Source organism: Ochotona princeps, chromosome 15 (assembly GCF_030435755.1).
Source record: "Ochotona princeps isolate mOchPri1 chromosome 15, mOchPri1.hap1, whole genome shotgun sequence".
Classification (NCBI taxonomy): Eukaryota; Metazoa; Chordata; class Mammalia; order Lagomorpha; family Ochotonidae; genus Ochotona; species Ochotona princeps.
In genome coordinates, this window is record NC_080846.1 from 36867239 (window position 1) to 36891808 (window position 24570).

The 24570-nt window shown below is 34.8% G+C and overlaps 1 protein-coding gene across 1 annotated transcript in view; it reads left to right on the plus strand.

Annotated features, from left to right (window-relative positions):
• LRRIQ1 (leucine rich repeats and IQ motif containing 1) overlaps positions 1–24570 on the plus strand; it is a 164518-nt gene that overhangs the window by 39655 nt on the left and 100293 nt on the right. Inside the window, exons 12-16 of the mRNA XM_058673640.1 lie at positions 1519–1712; positions 2441–2568; positions 7456–7529; positions 10103–10196; positions 23019–23198. Coding sequence (XP_058529623.1) covers positions 1519–1712; positions 2441–2568; positions 7456–7529; positions 10103–10196; positions 23019–23198 — 670 coding nt within the window. The remainder of the gene's footprint in view (positions 1–1518; positions 1713–2440; positions 2569–7455; positions 7530–10102; positions 10197–23018; positions 23199–24570) is intronic.

Sequence of the window (24570 nt, forward strand, 5' to 3'; positions counted from 1 at the left end):
CCTCTCCTCCATCCCTTTTTCTCTCTCCCTCTTGCTTCCTTTGCTTTGTTTTCCTTTCCCCACTCTCAGTCTTTTGTCTCTGCGTCACACTTCCTTGTAAAATAAATCTTTTTAAAAAGCCAAAGGAATCCTTCCTGGAAAAGGATAGACACAATTGTGAATGATTGACACTGGTCATTGTTTTTTTTTAAATGTTACTTCGAAGCAGGATAAATGAACACAATTAAAAAAAAAAGTCAATTGCAACATTCAGTTTTAAAAAGTAATTTATGGGAGTTTGGAAAGAAGATTGACATCAAGACAAGTCAGGTTTAGGCCTACTGACTCCTGTACGCATGGTCCTCATAGAAGATGTTTTACTTACTCAGCATCTTAAAATTTATTTTCAGTTTTCAGAAATGCTTATTTCAACTTCTAGAGTAGAACCTCCACAAAATATATATCTGCAATCTAAAGAACGCTTTCTTTTTAAAAGGATGCATTTGTTGGGCCCGGTGGCGTGGCCTAGCGGCTAAAGTCTTTGCCTTGAACGCCCCGGGATCCCATATGGGCGCCGGTTCTAATCCCGGTAGTTCCACTTCCCATCCAGCTCCCTGCTTGTGGCCTGGGAAAGCAGTCGAGGACGGCCCAAAGCTTTGGGACCCTGCACCCGCGTGGGAGACCTGGAAGAGGTTCCAGGTTCCCGGCTTCGGATCGGCGCGTACCGGCCCACTGCGGCTCACTTGGGGAGTGAATCATTGGACGGAAGATCTTCCTCTCTGTCTCTCCTCTTCTGTGTATATCTGACTTTGTAATAAAATAAATAAATCTTTAAAAAAAAAAGGATGCATTTGTTTATTTGAAATGCAGACCAAAAAAGAGAGGGAAGGAGGGAGGGACACACAGATGTGTGCGCGCACGCACACGGAGGAAGAGAGAGAATGTTCCTTTTACTGGTTCACTCCCCCAATGCCATTATAATCATTGCTGTTCAGGGCTTCTGCCATGAGGTAGGAATGGATGAAAAGCTCTACATGGAGTCAAGCTAGATTAGACATTCTGATATGTGCCATTGCTAGCGACAGCTTAACCTGTTGTGCCACACTTTTATATTTTTAATATCTTCCATGAAATGTCTACAGACTTCCTTAGCTGTTTTCTTTTCAGTGCTAACTCTGATAATTCATTAAAACAAATCTTCAGTTTTGATTTGTATAACCACTTAGATGTAGTAACTAATATTTTATTGATTCTGGTCCCATTGTGTTGACTTCATTTGAAAATCGGAAGTAGCTATTCCAACGGCATGAAAATGATGAACTCCTCTACATGCAAATTGCTGTATTTTTTAAAAAATCCTGTCTCTTCCTTTTTGTATTATTTTAAAATAAAACTCAGTTTCCAGTGGATGCTTTATATGATTTTATTCAACTTTAACTGATTCTTATTATTCTGAAAGATATTCCTGAGGCATCAGTTTAAGTAATACACACATTGGAGTAAGAATGTACAAATGATAGTAGAAAATTTTTCTTCTAGGTGGTTTAGGATCTTTGAAAAATCTTCAGCAACTAATTGTAGACCACAATCAGCTCATTAGTACAAAGGGTCTTTGTGACACACCCACCATAATTTACCTGGATTGCTCTTACAATCATCTGACTGATGTTGAAGGCCTTGAAAATTGTGGGCTGCTCCAAATATTGAACCTACGGGGAAATTACCTAAGTGAGGTAACTTGTTTGGATTGCTTGATTTGTGATTAATGCAGTTTCTTTTTATGTAAGTATCACCTATGAATTTTAATACAATTTTGAGTATTTTGCCTTGTTCTTATGCAAAACAGCTGCATTTGATTTTCAATTTACTTTTAAATCTTCCACAAATTTTTCAATTTAGGAAATGTTTAGTAGTTAACAATATTTTATAAGGAATTAAAATGTCAATTTTTGTAATGCTAAAATGTAATACAAATAAATTTTCAATTAGATATCAGAATATGTGGGAAAATTTATCCTGGAGAAAATTTTAATTGTTTTTATCATAAAATAACTTTCAGAAGGAATACTAAAAATTAAGAAATTAATTAAGAGGGATTTTACTCCTACTAAAAGTCTCATCATAGTCTGTTACTAGGTGTAGTGGGCTATGTATTTTCTAGTTGGCTTAAAAGACGATGTGTTTTCGTTGAACTTATCTGGACAATAAGATGCTGGACTTTATGCTTGGTAAATGCTTGCAATGAAAGAATCTCAACTGAATTTGAACTGTGGTAATGCAACAAGGTGGAGGAATCCACCATGGGGGGAGGGTTTGGGGAGGGGCGGGGGGAATCCCAGTGCCTATAAAACTGTGTCACATAATGCAATGCAATCAATAAGAAGAAAAAAATATATATCAGAGAAAAAAAAAGACAATGTGTTTTGCATGCTTTGAACTGATGAGTCAAATTTAAATATAGCTCCCACCCTTGGACAATCATGTTCTTCTAAGAGAATTGCACTTGGATGATAACAGCATTTCCACTGTGGAGGCATTTTCTTCATACTGGCTGCCTTTACTGCAGAAACTTACCATCTCTCAAAACAGGTAAATACATGCTTTGCTTATGCAATCAGTTCAGTTGAATTTTTTTTTTCTTGAAATCAATGTATAAAGACTATATACAACCAAAAAAACTGGGTTTATCCAGCAATTGAAGGGTAATGAATCCAAAAAAATTAGTAAATACATCACATGGATAACTTTAAAAAATTTAAAAGATTGATCTAATGTCACAACTTAGGAATTTAGCAGTTTTAGTTGTCAGTATATCCTCCTCATTTTGTTTCCTCTCAAAGCTGTAGTTGTTGAAGTCTCTCGGGTTAGTTTTGTTTATATTTGTAAAGAATATAGTATTCAGAAAATACAGGAGGTTCCTAATTTAATTCAGAAGGATGGCTCATGCTCTCAACTGGTACCTATTAAGTCTTGAAAAAAAAACGAATTTCAACCTGCTCTCAACTTGCATGTCTTTTTGTAACTGTTAAGATGGATTTAAATTTGATTTCCCCAAGGATATAAAGTAACACTTAAAAAAAAAAAGCCTTAACATTAAACTGAAACATGTACCTGGCCCACAAAATTCATTTGGGACCACCAAACATCTGGATCATTGTAAAAAATAACTGTCTAAAGTCAAAACAGGAGCAGAATGCATGTATCTCCTCTCTGCTTAATATTTAATCGAGACCTGTTTAATAAGATTAATTTGTTCTTCAGAGGCATGTGGACTGGTATAAAAGGATCCACCTTCAATAAGAAATTGTTTCTTTTGATTAGACAGTGCTTATAAAAACAAGCAAAAAGACAATTTAACATGTATCTCCAGTATTTCCCAAAACATACAAAATTATCTCCCAATCTCTACCATAGTGCTCCTACTTTGTGCATGTATATCTTAGATGAGTTGACAACCACGTATGAAACTTTGATGATTGAAAACTGGCTCTGTATTTTAAAAAATCCGCCTCAAATTGTTTGAAGATGTAAAAGCCAGATTTTAAAAATAAACCCTGTATAAGAAACCCTGTATAAGAATTTAGTAAACCATTAAACACAGTGGAACTTCTCACAATATTGTCCAGGTAATAAATGTAATTTAAAAATGAAGTATCTATGTTTTAACCATGTGCAATAGATCACTCAGGAATTAACATGAGGCACATTTTGTAGAACTGGATTCAAAACATATTAATGAGTATTAAAATATTTAAAGAGATTCATACATTTAAATTATGAATATATTTGGTAAAAGAATAGTTTTTATTTCTTGGGACAATTTAAATTAGCAAGTAAATATTCTGTTTCTAAATTTTAAAGCAATGCTGTCTGATAGATTTTTTAGGCTGCCAGTATGACATAATCAATCTTGATATAACGGAGATTATACAAACCAGTCTAGTCTTTTAATAATTGATAAACATTTATGACATAATTAGTGCATATTATCCCAACTTATAATTTTATTTGACCAGCCTTGCAAGATTTCAAAATTGGTGTAAGTTTGATATTTTGGAATATTAAAAATAGCTGTTATATATTCTTAAAAACTTAAGATGAAAACATCTTAAGATAAAAGTTTCTTGGTCTTTTTTCCATACATGAAACTATAATCACTATTTAATGTATACCATTTGGAGATTGCTGATAGTGCTATCACTTATAATTTGGCAGTTCTTTCAGGATCTCTCAAAGCTCTTTTCACAGGTAACCTTATATTTCTGAGTGGATGGAGGAAGAAATCCTAATGGCACCAGGGAAACTGATGGATGGAAGTTGATGTATAGAATATTAAAATGATTTCTTCATAAAATAGTTTTTAAATGATCACCAATCTTAAGATATTACTTGTCTCAAGCCAAATACTTTGAATTTCAGAATTAATTCATCTTACATTGTGCTTTAAATATGCACTGACTTCTAACGAATCTTGTCAGATTTTGATAATATGCAGAGTCAGCCCATTTGGGTTTGAATTTTTAATCTACAACTTATCAGTAAGTTGATGCTGAACTACTCTCTCCTCAGAATTTAAGCCTCACTTTTTCTTCATGTATGAAACAAGCAATGTTGCCTATGTTAGCTATTTAATCTCATTTGGCAAACCTGAGAAGCATTTGTTAAATGTGCTGCTTGGTTTTGTGATTGGTCTGGGCTTTACATGGCATGTATTTTCCCTTGATTTTCGATATTTTTATCACAAGGAAAGAATTATGTACCCGTATGTTTTTTTTTTCAATAAATGGAATACATATAAAGACTGGTACTTAGTACATATTGTTTGAAATATTTGTTTAAACCAAACTTCTGTTTTGAATTTTCATTAGGACATGTAGCTGTTTTAAGTTTGACTCAGTGGAGTTGTGACTGGAAGACTCTGGCTTCATATGACTTTCTATTTCCAGTGGAAACCAGCCCCATTGGCTGTTCATTGTACAAATCTTTTGCTTTTTGTCATCTTTGAAATTTATATCTTTTTAATGCCCAGGGCTAATGTGACAAGGTCAAACAGTATTAGGTTTTCACGAATGTCCTTTGTCATTCTGGTTTGAATTTTCTTAGAAAAAAAAAATATACACAGAATGTCAGTGAGAGGAAAAGTTCTAGAGGCTTAAAAAGAGGATTCTACTATTAGGTTTCTTCCATCCTAATGAATAGTCATAAAAGGGAATGAATAGCCTGTTTTCTTGATTAAAATTTCATAAAGCAGTGGAGCATTTAAAAAAATCATAGTTATCTGAAAAGACAAAATTCTGTGGTATTACAAAAAATGTTTGGTTAAAAGCGTTTGATTAATTTTTTTGCAAAGGGGATTTTTAATGGATATTTAACTCTAAAAACATCAATTATTTTAATTTTGTATCTTTATATAACCTGTCACTGTATCAGTGATTGATTTAAAACATCAACTGTTGTGGAAGAAATGCTAAAGGACTCAACTGATCGTTAGTTGTTAGTATTTTAAAATCCCTTGAGTAGAAGGACAAAGGTTTTGTATAAATAGAGGAAAGAAACAATGCAGATAAGAATTCTCTTGTTTGTAAATAAACATTTGCACTTAAAAGTTTAAGTGAAAATAGTTGATTGCTTGTAATAATTGTCTAGAAGTAGAAAATATCATAAATTCAAATCCACTGTTTATATATTGATAGGTGTTTAGTCTGTCCTGCTTTGAATCCCTCTCTTCCCGCCCAGCTCTCTGACTTACCTCTGTGCTTCTCCTCTCCTTTCCTTCTTCTCAGTCCTTACTCCCTCCTTTCCTTCCTTCCTTCAGTAAATGTAACATTTATGTAAAAATAGTGATTATCTGTACATAAAAATAGTGAAGTGTAAACACAAATGCATGGCTAATACCTTCTCAGTGTTTCTTTTATTACCTTGGAATTTTCCACTTAGAATCTGTTTTTAGGAAGTGGTATTATACAGGTTTTACACAAACAGTAATATCGTATGTCTAAGTACTAATACGGCACCTATTAGTATTATATAGGTTTGATATGAGTAATGTTGTTGTAGGGATTGGCAACATTTGCAGAGATACTTTCAAGCCTTAATATTCTGTGTTTTTTTTTTTTTAAATCAGGAGTATCTTCATTCTCATTACTAATACAGAACAGAATAATACAGGAGAGAAGTCGAGGTCAATTTCAAGGGTTAGTCTCCTGCCAAATACATGAGACTTCCAGTTGTAGTGTTACTCTGTGAGCTTCTGACCCTGGAATAAAAAGCTATTTTGTTTTATTTTTGTTTTGTTTTGATCTTAGCAGGGGGGTTGTAGAAATATAGAGATGAAGGATGGTGACAACTGGAGGGACAGTGTAAAAATAAGAAAAAAATACAACTTAGTGAGTACATTTTTTCCTTTTTTTAAAAAAATCAAATATACTGCATTAGCTGAAGTGCATTTTGAATAGTTGTGGAATTCCAACATTTTGGAGCAAAATTGACTCATATTTTATCAGGTTTTGCCTTATTTAAAGATTCAGACAAACTGGCTTAGTTTTGACCTGCACATAGCTACAGTTATGAAATATTAAGTTACAGAATAAGCATAGCCTTGTCTTAGTGAATAGGCACAGAAAATGAAGTTCATTTTCCATCTTTATAATTCTGTTTCAGTAATGTATATAGTTTACAAGTAATTTACGTGTTTTGTCTGAATATGTCTTAAAAATGATTATACAAAGTTGTGATGATTTGCTGCTTAAAAATAGTTTTTAAAAGTTCCTATATTGAAGAAAGTTCATTATTAGAATTTTAACGTGCATAATTTATATTGTTGATTTTAAATATCAGTTATTTATGCCAAATTTAAGCTCATTCTGTTGGTGAATTATTTTATTTCATTTTTTGCCTATTAATGTATTTCCAATTTAAGGGCAATGTAATTAATCTCTGTATAACTTTGAATCCTTATATCACTTAGATTGGTTTTATTGTAATATGAAATTGTTAAGCAAAAAAAAATTTTAGTGTGGAAAGACAAAACTAAAAATTCTACTTGGTAATGATGTTGAAAAGTGGATATGATTATTTTTCTGCTTTTACCCTAATTATTTAGCAATGTAGTTAAGCTATGGAAAAAAATAGATAATACATACTTTCTGTATATTTAGATAAAATTGAAACAAAGCCAAATAATTAGGACAAAATACTACTTATTTGATAAATGTATAAAGTCTATTGTATTTGTGATTGAAATTGGCAATTCTATAATAATTTCCAATAAAATAAATAGAAATCTTCCATTATAAATTCTTAGAGTTCTATAATTACTGCATCTTAGCAAATAGTTAATATCTCATTATAGTATACATAATTACATATGGTTTTATGTAAGTACATATTTATATTGTTATATTGATAATATTCACACAATCTAACTTGAAATTTTTATGAATTCTGGGTTTTATTTATTTATATTTTTGATTTCAGTTTGACAAAATTTGCACCACTTTTTCATTTGGTTTCTTTGGCAAAACTGGATTTCAGCAACAATTGTCTTTCTGGTAAGTATACAGCAATGTACAATCTTTTTTTTAAAAAAAAAGCAGGATTATGAGTATCTGTTCCAAATATGAACAGAAGTTATTTTGAATATATATGTTAATGACATTTGTAAATGTATATGTACAAAAATACTACATGCTGAAATTATTCAGTTAAATTTTGCTTCCTACTTTTAATATCATATTATTTCTAAACTTTGATATCAGGCCTAGACAAATGTCTCAATTATATAAATAGTCAAAAGTAATAGCAATTTTGCCTATTCAACAAATACCATAATGAAGGTAGGTAAACAAGCCTGTCGGACTTCATTTGTAAATGCTATGTAAGTCTCATGAACTGAACTGACTTCATCGCCACCCTCTTCCTAAATGTTCTCATTTCCATTCCTCACCTCTAGACACAACCGCAGTATGACTTTGTCATCATAGATTGATTTTGGCTTTAAATTTCTGTGCTCAGTGTGTTTTGCCCTCAGCTTTCCTTGTTCCCTATTCATGTGACATCCCAGCATATTGTCTTTGTCAGTATTTATTCTTTTTTTTTTTTTTTGCTGTTAAGTTACATTAATGTATCACAATATGTTTATCCACTCACCCTGTTGCTCAGGCTTTAGAATGAGGTTTGAGGCTGGCTACTCTGACTATAGCATTCCTTTAGTAATTCTTAGGCAGATGTTTTTAGACTTCTCGTGCCTAAGTGTTTTACAGTAAAATTGATAGGAAATAAAACAGCTCTGTGTGTGTGTGTGTGTTTAACTTTCAAAGAAACTAAGAGTTTATTTCCCAAAGTTGTAATATTTTACAAACCCAATGGAAAGTATGAAATTTCCAAATGCTCCATTCTACAATGTTAATATTTTGCTGTATTACCTCATTGTGGCTTTAATTTAAAATTTCTTGATTAAGGTATTTACCTTATTTGCACATGTTTATTGATGTGTTCTTTGATTGTTTCATCATTCAAAATATTGGTCATTCACTTTATTGCTTTATAGATTTTTTATATATGCATATGAAAATCTTTGTCAGATATATGTGTAAACATTTTCTCCCCACGCTCTTTTACCTGTTAATTTTTAATTGTGTATTTTGATGAACAGTTGTGTTTAATTTTGTTGAAGTATATCTTACATAGTTATTTTTATAGTTACATTATATGTTCTTTGTAATAAATATTTTGTACCCACAGATGGAAAACTCCCTATGCTTTCTTTTAAAAGCATTGTACTTTTATTTGTTCCAATTAATCCTGATTCATGTTAAATTGATTTTATATATGATGTAAATTATAGGTTGAGTTCATTATATGAATGTCCAGTTGTTTTAACAACACTTATTAAATAAACTTTTTCCATCATTGAATTCCCTTTGCATATTTATAAAATGTTGTTTTATGCTTGGTTATGTTGGGATGTTCTTCTGTTAAATGCTTTTCTCTTCATAATAGTCTAAGTTTAGTATAAATCTTATTGTGTTGACCGTTGTAGATAAAACTCTTTATTGAGTCAGTAGACTGTTGTCTTACTGTAAAAAGCGTATTTTATTCTAGTAGAAGTCAATTTGCTGGTGGATAATTGTTTTCTGTCAGCATTCTTAGAGCATGTCATTTTAATTTCCAAGTTTTAGTGCATTTCTCTGCCGCAGAGGGTGGGGTTATGCCTGGTGTGTAATGGTTTTGGGTAGCACCTGAGTCCCTGAGATGCCCATTCGGCTCTGGTGCCGGACTTCTCACTGCTGTGTGAAGTCAAGCCTGGACTTGCAGCCCTTGTTCCGGCCGCAGATGGTCTCTGCTCCTTTCGCAGTCTTGTGCACTCTGTGTGACGTGTAGTGCTTCTCCAAGGGCTTACAATCCTTCTTCATAACAATTTCCCATGCTGCCTTCCTGTCATATCCGTACAGCTTCTTCTAAGTACGTCTTCTGTACAAATACTAGCCTCAGTGGTAGCTTTACCTCCACAGGCCAGCAAAGTAGACTCTGGAGCTCTTTGCAACTTGGAAGCCTGTGACCTCGGAGAGCTTGTATGTTCACCTTTGAGTGTGTTCATTTCTTTCAACATCAGACTTAAAAACAGGAATTTTGTTATATATTGAATGGTTTTATGGTTGTCTTCTGTAGAAAAGTACTTTAATGTAAGTTGTTCTGAACTGTACTCTAGATTTACCTCTTTTACCTGTTTGCTGTTTGAGGATATAATGTCATGTAGTTGTGTTAAAAACTATATATTTGGGTTTACTATCTATACTATTATTTTAGATATTGCTTTTTCACATTCTGTATTTACAATCTGGCAAAGCTTTTCTGAGTTCTTTATGGACATTTAAATTTCTAATGTCTTAAACTTCAGTTGTCAAGCAAAGAAGGAGTTCAAACAACTACTAGATGGTAGAAACACATAGTATAAGTAGCTTTGTGTTCTTGAAAGAATCTCAGTTAAAAATCATTTGATGTTCTATAGGAGATATAAAAGTGTTTTCCTTTAAAATTTAACTGAAAATAAAACAGCACTTGAGTTATGATTTTTTTTGCTTGTGATAACTTCTACTATAATGATTCTTTTTATATATTGTAGATCTTACAAGTGCTATAAAATCGCTTGAGGCATGCTATTCTCTCCGTGAATTATCTCTTACTGGAAACCCACTTCTTCAAGAAATAAACTGGAGGTAAAGCATTGCTGAATGTCCTTTGTTATAGTTACAGTAAAACACAGTATTCTAGAAAAATTAAATACTTGGAAAAAGGGGTGTTTTTTTACTATTATTCAGTTATTGTGAGCCAAAGTCTGTATTCTCAATAAACTAAGCTCATTTTTGCTTTTTACTGGTTAAGCTTTTTATTTCATGAAGTATCAAGCCTTTCACTGAAGTTTAAATCTAAAACATGTTGCCTTAAAAGTTAACAACAGCAAAAAAAAGGGGGGGTAGATGGGAGGAGGAGGAGAGTGAGAGAGGTGTGTGTATAACATTCAGATGCCTGTCTAGTTCCTCATTAGCTGTTTGATGTTGTATTAGTGATTTAACTTTATTGTGTCCCAGTTTATTCATCAGTAAAACACATATAATAGTATTACTGACCTCAATATGGAATATGAGTTATCCTGGATACCAAAACAAACAAACCAACAAAAAACCCAAAAACAAAGAAACCCAAGAAATCTATACAGTTTAACCAAACGGGCATTTATTTCTTGTTTAAGTTCTCTCTCAGGCTTCTTCCAATCTATAGTCTGCAGCAATATGATTTCTAAGGCATCTGGAATATTTTAGTTAGTAGACTGTGTTGAGAGAGAGATCATAGGAAAAGCACTAATGATATTTAACCCTTCTGTTTTTGCAAGTGGCGGTGATCCCATATTTCCCATTGGCTGCAGCCTGTCCTATGGCCAAACTAACTGTGTGAGAACCCAGGGAATGTAGAGAACAACAATTTCAGGGAACACCAATGGTGTCTGTGTGTCTGTGGGGACTAGGTTACTACATGGAAGCATTTTGTAGTGGCACCTATCATGCAATCGCCTAAAAATGTCAGCCATGAACAGGTGTTTTATACAACAGTTAAGTTGTTGATTAGGTGTCTAGATTTGAGCCCTGGCTCCATTCCAAGTTCCAGAAGCTTGAAGAACTTGGCCCTTGCCGCCCATGTGGGAGACCCTGATTAAGTTCTGGGCTCCTGGCTACATTTAATATGTTTTTTGTTTTAATAAGCTATAAGTAGATTTTTGATTGCTATGTGAAAGGGAAAAGTGATATTTTCAGTAGCATACTGAGGCAGGAGTTTAGGTAGCAAGTAATGATATTGCAAGTTATTAGAGGTTCAGACATAATAAAGAGCCAGAATAAAATAGTTGAAATAGCCCAAAATTGTTAATTGTTTTAGTTTCTACCAAAAATTGTTTTACACAATTTTTACACAGATTCTTCTTTACACACACACACAAAGAGTGTACATAGTAATGCATGTACACTGATTTGCTCATTTTGGTGAAGTGTAAAAATTAAGTAGGTGAGATTAATTAGCATGTTTTAGGTTTGATATGTCTGCATAGGTCGATTTTTCAAAATATCAAAGTTTATTCACCAAAATTATTAAATTATGAGGTTAGCAAGATAAGGTGATATTAAATTATTTATTCTGCTATACTGTTGGATTAGATACTCTTTAAATTTACATAGTTTGTTTTCTCCTTATATTAGTAGTTGGGCCAATCCTTTTTAGCTCCTGATTTATTACATTTTTCCCTTTGAGAGTATTCCCACTATTCTCATTTGTACCTATTTGATCACTATTAATGATGTCTTAATATTTAATTGATATTAAAATAAAATAGAATATTTCTATATTGTTTATATTTATAATATAAAAATTTGTTTTAAAAATTATTTGAAGGAGTTATAGAAAGAGAATGGGTAGAGAGATCTTCCATTTGCAGGTTCACTTCCCCAGTGGGCACCACAGCTGGGAGCTGGGCCAAGCTTAAACAAGAACCTGGACCTTCATCCACACCTCACACGTGGATAGTAGTCATCCACACACTTGCCCATTTTCTGCTGCTCTTCCAGACACATTAGCGAAGAGCAGGATTAGAAGAGAAAGTGGGACATGAGTGAGCTGGAGATTAATACTTATGTGAGTTTTGGAGAAAACAAGCCATATATTTTTTTTATTTATAGTATATATGAACCATCCTTTTCACTTGATTCTTAAATATGGTTAGTTCTCAATCTAAAGAAACTTGGGATGCTTTGCTTGCAAGTTTTGGGAAATTATATATATGTAAATATGGTTTTAGAACTTTCGTCAGCTAGCTGAGAGTTCCCCTTTGGAACATAAGCAGTGTAGGAGACTCTCCACCAGGTATACTTGCTCAGTTTTGGCAGCTGTGCTTCATTTATGTTGGGGTTGAAAATGCTCTTTGTATATTTTAGATTTTATTGTCTATTCATTTGAAAGGCAGAGTGACAGAGAAGGAGAGTCAGGGAGAAATATTCAATCCACTGGCTCACTCTCTTGGAATGCCTGAAACTGCTGGGGCTAGATTGAAACCAGAAAGCAGAAATTTCATCCAGTCTCATACACATGAGTAGCAGGGTCCCAAGTACCTGGGGCATTTTTCTCTGCTTTCACAGTCACATTAGCAGGAAGCTGCATGGGAAGCCAACCAGCCAGGACTCACAAGCCACTACTGCACTAACTGTGCTACGAAGAATGCCTGAGGGTTTAAAATACTGTTTTGGGTTCTGAAATGCAAATGCTAATCCTCGTTTCTAGGACTCAATTCTTATGTCTTATATTAAAAGAATATAGTTATGTTTAAATTCTGCCCTTCCTTTTCCAGCTTTTTCTGGAAACCTAAACTTCAAAATAATTGTGTATAAAATTAACAAAGAATAAATATTCTAAAAATTTAAAAATGCAATATTTCGAACAGGATTTAGCTTCTGACATCATGAAGAACATTGAAACCTCAACATCCTGATTTAATGATACCAAGAGGTTACATGTGATTTCAACTATGATATTTAAGAGATAGGTACTTAGGATATTGAGGGCATGCCCAGCAAGATGATGCTCACAAAAAGGCTAAGGTAAACCCTGATATGGAGCTAACTCCTGTCTAGGATTCCTAGCGCACCGTGTGATCTCTCCTTAGTATGTGTTTCATCACTCTCATCATGAGCAAAACAAGTGGAACAACCTAATTTTATGTGAATCTGCAAAACTGAACGAAAATAAATCTCTCTACTTCACAAGTAGTTCTCACTGCACCAGCCACCACGCCCCCCTTTTTTTTGTTTTGCATTTTGTAGACATCATTCATTTCAATGTTCTATGTTGGGTCTTTCTTCTTAAAGGTTGCCCCATAACCTTCTTAAAGCTTGTAATCCTCTGAAATTGCTTGTGTCAGATGTTTGGCCACGTGTACAACATTCTTATTTTACAAATCAGATTCAGAGGTTATTGGAAAGATAGTACACAGAGGTCCATGTGCCATTCAGGCAGTTTCCCCCATGGTTGTATATTACATCAATATGGCACAGTATCACAATGTGAAAAAAAATATTGGTCCACTATGCAAATGTAGTCCTCTCTCTCTCTTTTTTGTTTGTATTATAGTTTATTCCTTTTTAATTCATTGTGTGTGTATATATATTTCTCCTTGCACCTTTTTTTTGAAAATTTAATTTTCTTTTCAATATTGTTTGCATAGTTGAGAGGGATGCAGGTCCATGTGAACCTCTGAATAGGATGGGGTGGTTCAAGGTATGAACGTGGTTGGGACCAATGTTTCAGTTTTTATTTTTCTCCTGTGAGAACAGGGTACTGTCAAACTACATTAGGTGATGGGGACACTAATTTGATGATGCCTTAGGGATCCCAGAGGGTGTTACTTGAGTGTTCATTAAAGCTCTGAGACATCATTGTCTTTGTTGTACCAGGGTTGAAAACATCTTTCCAAGGCCCCTTCCAAGCCAAAGAGGTGCTTTTAACCTCCTGGCATGGCCCACACACAGTCTCAGCTCTTGCTGGTGTTTGAGCCTAGTCCAGCCAGGTGTGGCACACACCCTGTTTGGCTCTCCTGTGTGTTAGAGGGGGCTGTGTCCTGGCCCATGCCAGCCTATTCCCAGACCTAACCTACACAAATGCAGGTGAGTGCTGCAGACTTGCCTGTCCTGGCCCATGCCCAGTACTAGTTGCTGTACTCCCTAGCAGGAGTTGTGGCCTAGTAGAAGAGTTTCCCAAGTCCCCCTACCCACTCCCAACTCAGGATTTCATGCATGCTGGTGGGTGTGGTGGCCCTGAATAGCATGGTCTGCCCTTAGTCCTGGCATTTGCTTGTACTGTTGGGTGCTACAGCTTGGTCCAGCCCAACCTCCTCCCAACTCCAACTCCACAGAGTGTCAGGTGTCTTTATGATAAGTTCCAAAGTCCATCCTGGTTTTGCCAGTCACCACCTCTAGCTCTTGGCACAAACTGATGGATGCTGCAGTCCCACAGAGGCAAGCCCAAAAGTCCGCTATAGAATCTGCCCCAGATCCAGCTCTCATGTTGGTGAATGCTGCAGCTCAGGCTGACATGGCCCACCCTCTGCCCTGAATCAAGTGGGAAGATTCTGCTGCCTAGCCCAACGAAGTCTTAGCTTTCATGTGTGCTGGCAGACAGCGTGAGATGCCCTGGCCTATCCGAGGTCCCATATGTGTGCAGGTGCCTTGGACTGACCCAGGTTTCCCTTCTCAACCACACAATTTCACCTCACCAATCTCTCCCTGTCTCACTCACCTGCCTGTGAGCACAGTGGCCCAGTCCATGGACACCCACAAAAGTCACTTCTCACCTGTTAACATGCCCTCAGCCTCTCCCTCTCCAGCATGTCTCCAGGCATTCTGTAACCCTCTTCCCACCCCTCCACTTGGGGACTGGGGTGACCTTTCCCAGCAAGGCATTCTCTGTCTTTTCCACATATCTTCAAAATAAATAGATAAAATAGATTGGGCCACTATGCTGGTATACTGGCATGGTTAACACAGATTTGGCATTAATCAGACCCAGAATGTCTGCTTGCCAGCTGCTGGCTGTTTTTTCCCATCAGTGTAATGCTTGCCTAGGACAAGACAACCTGTCTGCAGCTAAGGACAAGTAGTTACTATTGGGCCTTTTGTTACAGTAATGAAAAACTGGAAGAACAGCTGGTATTATTTAAAATGAAAACATCAGATGGTTTATTCTAGATAATTCTTTGTTTTTTGTAGTAACTATATATGCCCAAGTACATGGTAGAAATTTTAAAAAAATCTATTGTTGGCCTCATGATTTAGAGTAGGCTCTTTAGGGATCTCTATTAAGTATGGACAACAGAACATTAATTTTCCATCCAAAGATATAACACATTATCAGGTTCAACAACTAGAAACAACCTTCATGAGAAAAACAAGCTGTGAATTTATTAATCTTTCACTGTTTTGTTTGGAGCAAAAACTCCTAATTTTATTTAATAAAATTAACTTATAAAACATACTAATATAAATCTGTTAGGAATTTATGGAGATAATTCAGATCTAACTGCTCTCACAAAATATCTGTGAAATTTATGTTTCTGAAGAAAATGCATAATAAAATAATGATGAAAGAAAAGGAATAATTTTATAATATCAACATGTATAAGTCTTTCCTTTGTCTCATTTCTATATTTAAATGAAAATTTTTTTGAGCTAGAGTAATCCCAACATGAAAATATTAGCTCCAAAATTTACTGAGATCAGTTGGCCTGGCATTGCTTTAATTATTCGAAGAAGTGATTAGTTTAACTAAAGGATTTAAAACCCAACTCTATAAAATGTGGACTTGTGAATGAAAAGATCAACTCAAACTTTAAACCATGTGTTCCAATGAATTATACATAGCACCTTGATGCCAATGATGGCATTAGTTATAGATTTTTCCCAATTGGTTTCTTACTTTCAAGTTTAGTTAGTAATTATGTGGACAAAACTGATGTACTAAAAATTCACGTTTTTAAAAGTTAATCCATAGGTTCTGTTTGAAATCTCCTTGGGGAATTTGTTTCATTCATTAATGATTAATAGTACATCCTAAGTGACAGAATGTTCACCAGGAAGTTTTCACTAAATGAAATATTGATGCAGCTCTGGACTGGGAGGAGCCCAGCTGGAAAAACTCATGCTAGGAACTCACAGTATTCTTATACTTTGTTTCCAACATTAATCAATTAGCTAGAGCATTTTCTACTATATTCATCTTAGGCCCCTATAGAACTGTATTTTTAACTAAAGGCCAATCCATGTACTTATTGTGAAGACCTGAAGACTGTCTTTAAAAAAAAGAAGTTATGGAAGAAAATGTATAATGTAAAACATTAAATACAAGATGGAGGATGGTTTTCTAAATCCAAGTTTAACATGATACTATAGTCTTGAAGATTTAAGCAAACTACATTTTTACCAAAAATGTAAATATAACAAAAATTTCCTCAATTTAAAAAACAAGCCCTGTTGAATGATGTCTTTAGGATTATTTCCCATCACTCATCTGTTGTACTCAATGATGCGTATATCTGTGACCAAATCCAAGATATAATATTTAATAAGAAGATCATGATTCTCTTTCTTACTGACTAATATTGGTTCTCTTCTGAACACCTAGCACACATTGTCAGTTGTAACAATGAGAAATGAATTTACTATTGGATTTATTTCTTTTTTGGTATTATGTGGAGAATATTCTTGTAAAATATATTTGCTAGTCCACTGATCTGATAAAGGAAATAATTACATTTTTGCTTCTAGAATTATATGAGATTAGATATTTGACTAATATGTTTCTTCATTTTGTCATAAATCATTTTTGCATAGGACATATAGTCAATACACAATCCCCAAATTCAGTGTTCCAGGAATACAATCTAGGAAACTTTCTGACCATTTATGTAAAAAAACCTCAGTGTCAACCAGTAAACAAATAATTTTGTTTTGTTATAACACTATCTCATGGTAATTGTATTTTACTTGGACATATTATTCTGATGTTACTACAAGAGATACTACAAGCTAGCATCATAAATGCGTTTTTTGTCTTGATTTTGTTTTCATCTCATTTCTGACAAATTTTATTGATTGACACAGTCTAAACCAGTTCACCTAGATACAAAGGAAAGAATATATATCTCATTTCCTAGTGAAAATAACAGAATTCAAGCTATCTTATGAACTTCCTTATTCCTACAACCAGTGAAAACATTACAGTCCTGTTTTAGATACTTTCAGCGTTCATGGCCAACATGCTCTTCTGGCTTCCCAGATCTCCTAGGGCTACTCCTTTTCCACTTGTTGTGAGCAAGCTCTTTTCCTCAAATACAATATATTTCTATTCCTTATGATTCTGTCCTTTGTCCTCTCTTTTTTAAAAAAAATTCTGTTATCATACAGTACCATAGACTCTTGGATTTCTCCCCCCCAACCTTCCCCCCACTGATTTCCTAAATAATCTATCAATTTTTAGAGCTTGATATTGCTTTTAAAGGCTTCGCTTTAATGCTAATCCATTTTAGTGTTTCTGCTTTCGAGTGCATATTGGTGGGGAAATAGTTTTAACATACAGTCTTCCCCAGAAGTTGTTGGTACAACAGAAGACCACCATTTTATGTATATATTTGAGAGAAAGGGAGAGAAAACAAGCAGAGACAGAGATTTTTCAACTGGTGGTTCATTCCCCAAATGCCCACAACAGCCAGGCCTGGACCACACCAAAATCAGAAGCTGGAACTCAATCAAGGACTCTTTAATGGGTGGCAGAGACCCAAATATTTGAGCCATTATCTTCTGCCTTCTCCAGAGTGTACTTTAATAGGAAGTTGGGTTACAAATGGAACTAAACTCCCACAGTGGGACTACAATATGGGCTGTGGGCATGCCAAGGGACAATTTAGCCACTGCCAGATTAGATTCCTACCATAGAATATCTTTAAGACAGTTATGCTCAGTGAAATAAATCAGTCCCCAAATTACAAAAATCCTATGTTCTCTCTGATATAAGGCAAACTTCATGAACAATACAAGATGAATAACCTTTTTAACACTGTTTTTGCTACATCTCAAGGAGTTTGATATTTTTGTTTTTATTTTCATTCATTTAATACATTTTGTCTTATTAATTTCCCCACTGATTCATAAGTCACACAGTAGCATTATTTGCTTCAAGAATGTTTTATATTTTCATTTTCATTTGTAAAGCAACACCTTGGTCATTCAATAGCATGCCATGTTATTTAGGTTCATGTTGTTAATTACCTATTTTTTCCTCCACTTGTTGATTTTGTTTTATGGCTTTTTATTTAAGGGGATGTATTGTAACTAATCGACTGTTACATACAGATATGAAGATACAGTGCAGTATGCATCTCTACTTTCAGATCAAAGATGGACTCCCAATGAAACTGCTAAGTATATATTGACAATAGGATGCTGGACTCTGTGCCATTGTTCATGCCTGCAATGTCAGGGTACACTTAAATAGCTGGATTATGGACTTATGACTGAAGGACTATACTATTGTAACGAAATAGGGGAAATCAGTGTTGGGGACAGGATTTCAGGAGGAGGGAAGGGGAGTTCCTGAGCCTATGGAACTGTATCAAAAAATACTAAATTAATATTTAAAAGGTATTCTTTTTAAAATTAATTTTTATGTATACACAGAGTACAATTTTGTTTTTTACTTTTTCTTATTGGAAAGGCAGATTTACAGGGAGAAGGAAAGACAGAAAAATACATTTCATCTCCTGGTTCACTCCTCAAGTGTCTGCAGCTGTCAGAGCTGAGCTGTTCTAAAGCCATGAGCCAGGGACCTCTTCTAAGTTTCCCACGTGGGTGCAGGTCCCAAGGTATTGGGCCATCTTCTACTGCTTTTCAGGCCACAGGCAGGGAACTGGATGGGAAATGGAACAGCCGAGACAGGAAGCAGCGCCCATATGGGATCCCTGTGTGTACAAGGTGAAGATTTAGCCACTAAGCCATCACACCTGGCCAAGCACAAAAAACAAACAAAAAAACAAAACAAAAATTTAATTTGTGCAAATTGTATTCTGGGATTTTATTTATTTTTTTTACCACCTTTGTCTACCCTCTGGAGGAGTGGGATTTGTTTGTTTTTAGTTTCCTGCCTGCTATATGCTAATATGTTTACTTAATGTAGTGTTGCCTCCTAATTGTGGGGCAAAATGAAAGTATTCCATTGTAAAAAAAATTGAAAGAAGAGAAATAAGAAAGGAGGAGGGAAGGTAGGATGGAAAATATTACATGTTTCTAAATCTGTATTGTGAAATATATAAAAATTGTTCACTTTATGTGAAGAAATGAATAAATTTTTTAAAACAAAAGAGAAATTGTTATGTTTGACTTTGTTGTGGTTGTCATGATGTAGACAGAGCACAGTTTCTCTTTTGTGGAAACCTCTTCATGTATTCAGAATGAGATCTAAAGGACCATCATTGTGATGCCGTGGATGAAGCTGCCGCTTGCAATGCTAGCATTCCATGTGGTTGCTTGTTTTAGTTTTGGCTGCTGTATTACTGATCAGTCTTCTTGCTAATGCACCTGGGAAAGCAGCAGAAGATAACCTTGAGTGCTTGGGCCCCTGAACCTACATGGGAAACCCAGATGGAATTCCAGGCACGTGGCTTGTCCTGTTGATTGTGGCCATTTGGGACTGAGTGAACCATCATATAAGTATATCTCTTTCCCTTCCATTCTCTAACACTACCTTTTCAGATAGATAGCTAGATAGATACATAAGCACATTCACACATATATACATACATACACACACATACATACATGCACATATACATACAGACAGACAAATCTGATTGCTTGCTTATCTCAACATTGGTGATAAAAATGTGGATGCTTTGTTCCCCTGGAAGTGCTCTGTTTTTTAAACTGTAGCTGAGATAGCTGTAGAAGAAGGTCTCCTTTGAATGGAAGACCTCTTTCTGTGTCTCACCATTTTCTTTAACTCTGCCTTTCAAATAAGCATAATCTTTAAAAAGAAGATCTTCCTATTATTGTACCTGTACCACCACTGAGGACACAGGATCATGTCTGATGAAAAGTTTTTTGGGTTCAATAACTGTTGTTTAAATGAAAATTAGTGTGCTATAGGAAAAGAAATCCATCTTAACTCCTGTTTCAAAGAGCAGCACATCTCTTTTGCATACCTTGTTCCTTCTGCCTGTATGATCTTCTATTCTGGAGACCAGGCATCAGACAGTTACTAGGGACTAAAAGAGTTTGTCTCAAAGACTGTTTATATCTTTTTCTTGAAGACTTCATGCTAGCTCACTTACAATTTAGGAAAGTATGTATGAAGAAATAAGGCCAGCTATGGAGTCAGAGCATCATCTTCCTTATGCTCGTTGGACATTTATGCATTATCAACTTTTGATATGTTTTAGAATCCCAACTGTCAATATTATACCTAGACATACACAAGCATAATTACCCTGCTTGCCCTAAGAATTAACATCATAGGCCACTTCTTTCTTTAAAAGAAAACATGAAATTTATATTTAACAACTGTGTTTAAATGGATATGTTCGATAGGCTGAGTAGTCTACATACAAAGAATAACTAGATTCTATCTGGATTTCTCCTTCTTAAGACTTACTATCATTTTTACTCACCTCATTTATTGTTTAGGAAATGTTTCTTTTTTTAATTATTAAGGTTTAGTATTAGAGTAATAACATTGTAATGACATGAAACAGTAAATGCAGAGTTCTCACTGCGTTTCATCAGCTGCACTATCTGTATCCTGCACCACACAAACGTAGACTGTTTATTTATGTTTTATATTGCTCTTTTTTGTTTGTTCTTTTTTTATGACACAATTTAATAGGTATTGGGATTTCCTGTCCCTCTCTGCAAGTTCCTTCCCCTCCCCACTGATTTCCCCTCTAGTGTAACAATAGGTGTCTTTCATGAGCAGTCATAAGTCCATCATCCTGCCATTGAAGCATCTCCCAACAATGTAGGCATTGTCAATGTTGGAGAGTCCAGCATCCTACTATCAGGACATCTTTAAACATTTCACTGGGAGTCCATCTTTGCAGAAACATACTTGTTACGATCAAGGAAGTTACAAGACTTTATCTTTGTCACCCAAAGCCCTTAGTCTACATTAGGGTGTATTTTTCTTATTTAAAGATTTATTTATTTTTATTGGAAAGTTGGATTTACAGAGAGAAGGATAGAGAGAGAGAGAGATCTTCCATCCATTGGTTCACTCGCCAGATGGCCTGAAGGACTGGAAATGAACAGATCCAAAGTCAGGAACTTCTTCCTAGTCTTCCAGTGTGGGTGCAAGTGTCCCAAGGCTCTGGGCTGTCCTCTATTGCTTTTCCAGGCCACAGGTAGGGAGCTAAATGAAAGTGGAGTAGCCAGGATACGAACCGGCACCCATATAAGGATCCTGACATATGCAAGGTGTGTACTTTAGCCACTAGGCTACCATATGGGGACCAAGGTATATTCTTGATATTGTACATTCTCTGACGTTTTACAATGGATGATATGATTTATCAATCACTATTATGTGATACAGAATAATTTTACAATTTTAAAATTTTGTGCTCCCTATTTCCACTTTTTCCTCCTCCTAACAGCCCATGATGACAAGTAATTATACTGTTTCCGTAGTTTGATTTGTCCAGGACATCATACAGTTGAAATCAAATAGCATGGTAGCCTTTTTAGATTGGCTTCTTTCACTTAATATTATGGACTTAAGTTTACTGCATGTCTTTTCTTGTGGTCATAAGTTATGTCTTTTTGCTATGTAATAATATCCCACTGTCAGTTGTACCACAGTGTGACTTACCTGTCTATCTACTGGAAGGCATCTTGTCCTGATTTTGGTAGCTTTACTCTCAGTCTTAAATGTAGATAGTATCAATCTTCTGTCTCTTCTTCAGCGTCGTATTGGCTGTTCTTGGTCTTTCACACGTGTGTGTCTGTGTGTAAATTGTGTGTGTGTGTGTGTACACTTCACAGTTTGCTGATACATGTAACCTATTTTCTTGGATTTTGACTGGAATTCAATCTGTAGCTTGTTTGGAAAGAACTGGTATCTTGACCATACCATATTCTTCCTTTCGTGAACATGGGACATCACTCGTTTATTTAGCTTTTCTTTGATGTCTTTCATAGTTTTGTAGTTTTCCCCAAGGTAACTCTTATAATCAGTTGTGGTTATTCAGTGAATCAACTCTGTCTCCATGATTAGCAGTTTTGTGAATGAAAACCTACAGTCTTCCTTGCCTAGAAAGGTATAAGGAGTACTTTTAAGGAGTTGCCCTTGTTGGGACTATCTTGTGGCATGACATGATTTATTATAATACTAATTATCATAAAGACATTTTTCTCACACTTGAATTTTAGTATGATCCTTAATAGGATCCAGGGGAAAATAATAATTTTAAATGATTCAGATCTTAAAAACTAGGATAAATTGCTACCTCTTCTGTTTTAATCCTTCTCACTATGCTTAACTTGGAAAGACAGATTTCACCTCTATCTCAGAAATAAACAGCAACTTTCAGTAAGATGGTTGACAGTAGAAACAGGAATATAATAATATAATTATTTTTAAAGTAATATTCACAATGTTCTTATTTTTTGCATGATGTAGCTTTTTATGCTCCCAATTCTAACTTCAGCTTCTGTGTTTGAATCACATATTTCCATTTTAGAAAGTTATATGTTTGTCAAAAATTCTAAAACTTGCTTTGTTTATGATGTCATTAATATTTAGCAAAATTGAATCAGCAGTGTTACCTTCTCAACAGTTTTAGTGTGTTTTCCCAGATACTCACTCTGTGCTCTTTAAATTTGAGTGATAGGTGCATGGTTATTTTATATATATCCTCCTTCCATCAGAATGACTTTTACTTTCCCCCTCCCCCTTTTTTATAGACACTCTGTCCTTAAAGTATTACCTTCTCTAAGAATCCTCAATGGTGATCTGCTAAGCTGTTATACAGAAAATCACCCTCAAGACAAACGTGAACTACAATTATGGTGTTTCCTAGCACTTTGTCAGTCTCAAATTGAACAATTCAACCTACTGAATCAAAGCCATAACACAGAAAAAGGGTAAGTAAGTAAGATGGTTATTATATTCTTCCTTACCTAAGATTAGTAATGCAATGTGTGCACGTATTTGTAAAGCATTCTGATCAGCACAGTTATGCTTTTTGAGATAAAATCTATGGACGATATTTGACTTTAACAATTTGGCAACATGTTTCTATTCTTTTGAATAAGTTATTAGGTATTTTAAATACACTGTAAAATGTTTAAGTGCTAAACTATCACACTAAATAAAAGAAACAGGAGGGTAGCTTCAAGATAAGAAGGAAATATTCACTCCATCAGTCAAAATTTAGTCAAAAACTTTGGTGGACAATACTTTGTTGTAAAAGAATGCAACTTCACATAAGAATGGATAACTATGATTACTATGTAAGCAAGTTTTATAACACACATTGTATCTTTAAGAATAGCTTTTAAAGATAAATATGTACTTTAAAATACTAAAAGTGTGTATGTTTTCTTTGAGTATATCTTCTGATAGTTCCTTGAATATATGTGGTAATATATAGCTTAGGATTTATTTGTTTTTATTGGAAGGGCAGATATACAGAGAAGAGGAGAGACAGGGAGGGAGCTTTTCCATCCACTGATTTGTTCCCCCAAATAGACACAAGAGCTGGAGCAGAGCTGATCTGACCCAGGAGCCAGGAATTCCTTCGGTGTCTTCCACATGATTATGGGTTCTCAAAGAATTGAGCCATCCTCTGCTGCTTTCCCAGACAACAGCTAGTCAGCTGTATTGGAAGTGAAACAGCCAGGACGCAAACCGGTGCCCATTTAGGATGCTGACATTCATCGTAGCTGGAGCATGAATGTGCTATGCCACTGCACCAGCCCCCATGCCTAGATTTTTAATACTTCTTATTGATTTCATTGTGTTGGGAAAACATTTAGATTTTATATAATGCATGGAGAATGTAAATTAAGATGTTTTAATTAAAATTATAACATTAGAATTCTTAATACAGTTAAGAAATAATAAAGCAGAAATGAAGGAAGATGCATAAAATGTAGCATACTGAGGATTTTAGAAGTTCAAAGTGAATTACCATTGTTCGCTAGAGGTTCACATCTATGAAAAGTGAAAATTTGATTAAATTATGACAACCAAAATACATAAATCCAGCAGCAGTTGTTGAACATTTGTGCTTTAAAATGCTTGAATTCTCATTGAAGTGCATGATTTTTCCAGAGAAAAGTGAAGCAACTTTCCCATAATATATATTCTTTGTTTAAAAGTCCAATACAAATATTTTGTGTGGCAAAAGTCAATATAAAATGCAATTTTTACTTCATTGCATAAATAACTTTTCCAAATTTAGGCAGTCATGATTTCTCATGTTTATGGTAATAAAAGCTTGGATTTTTCTCA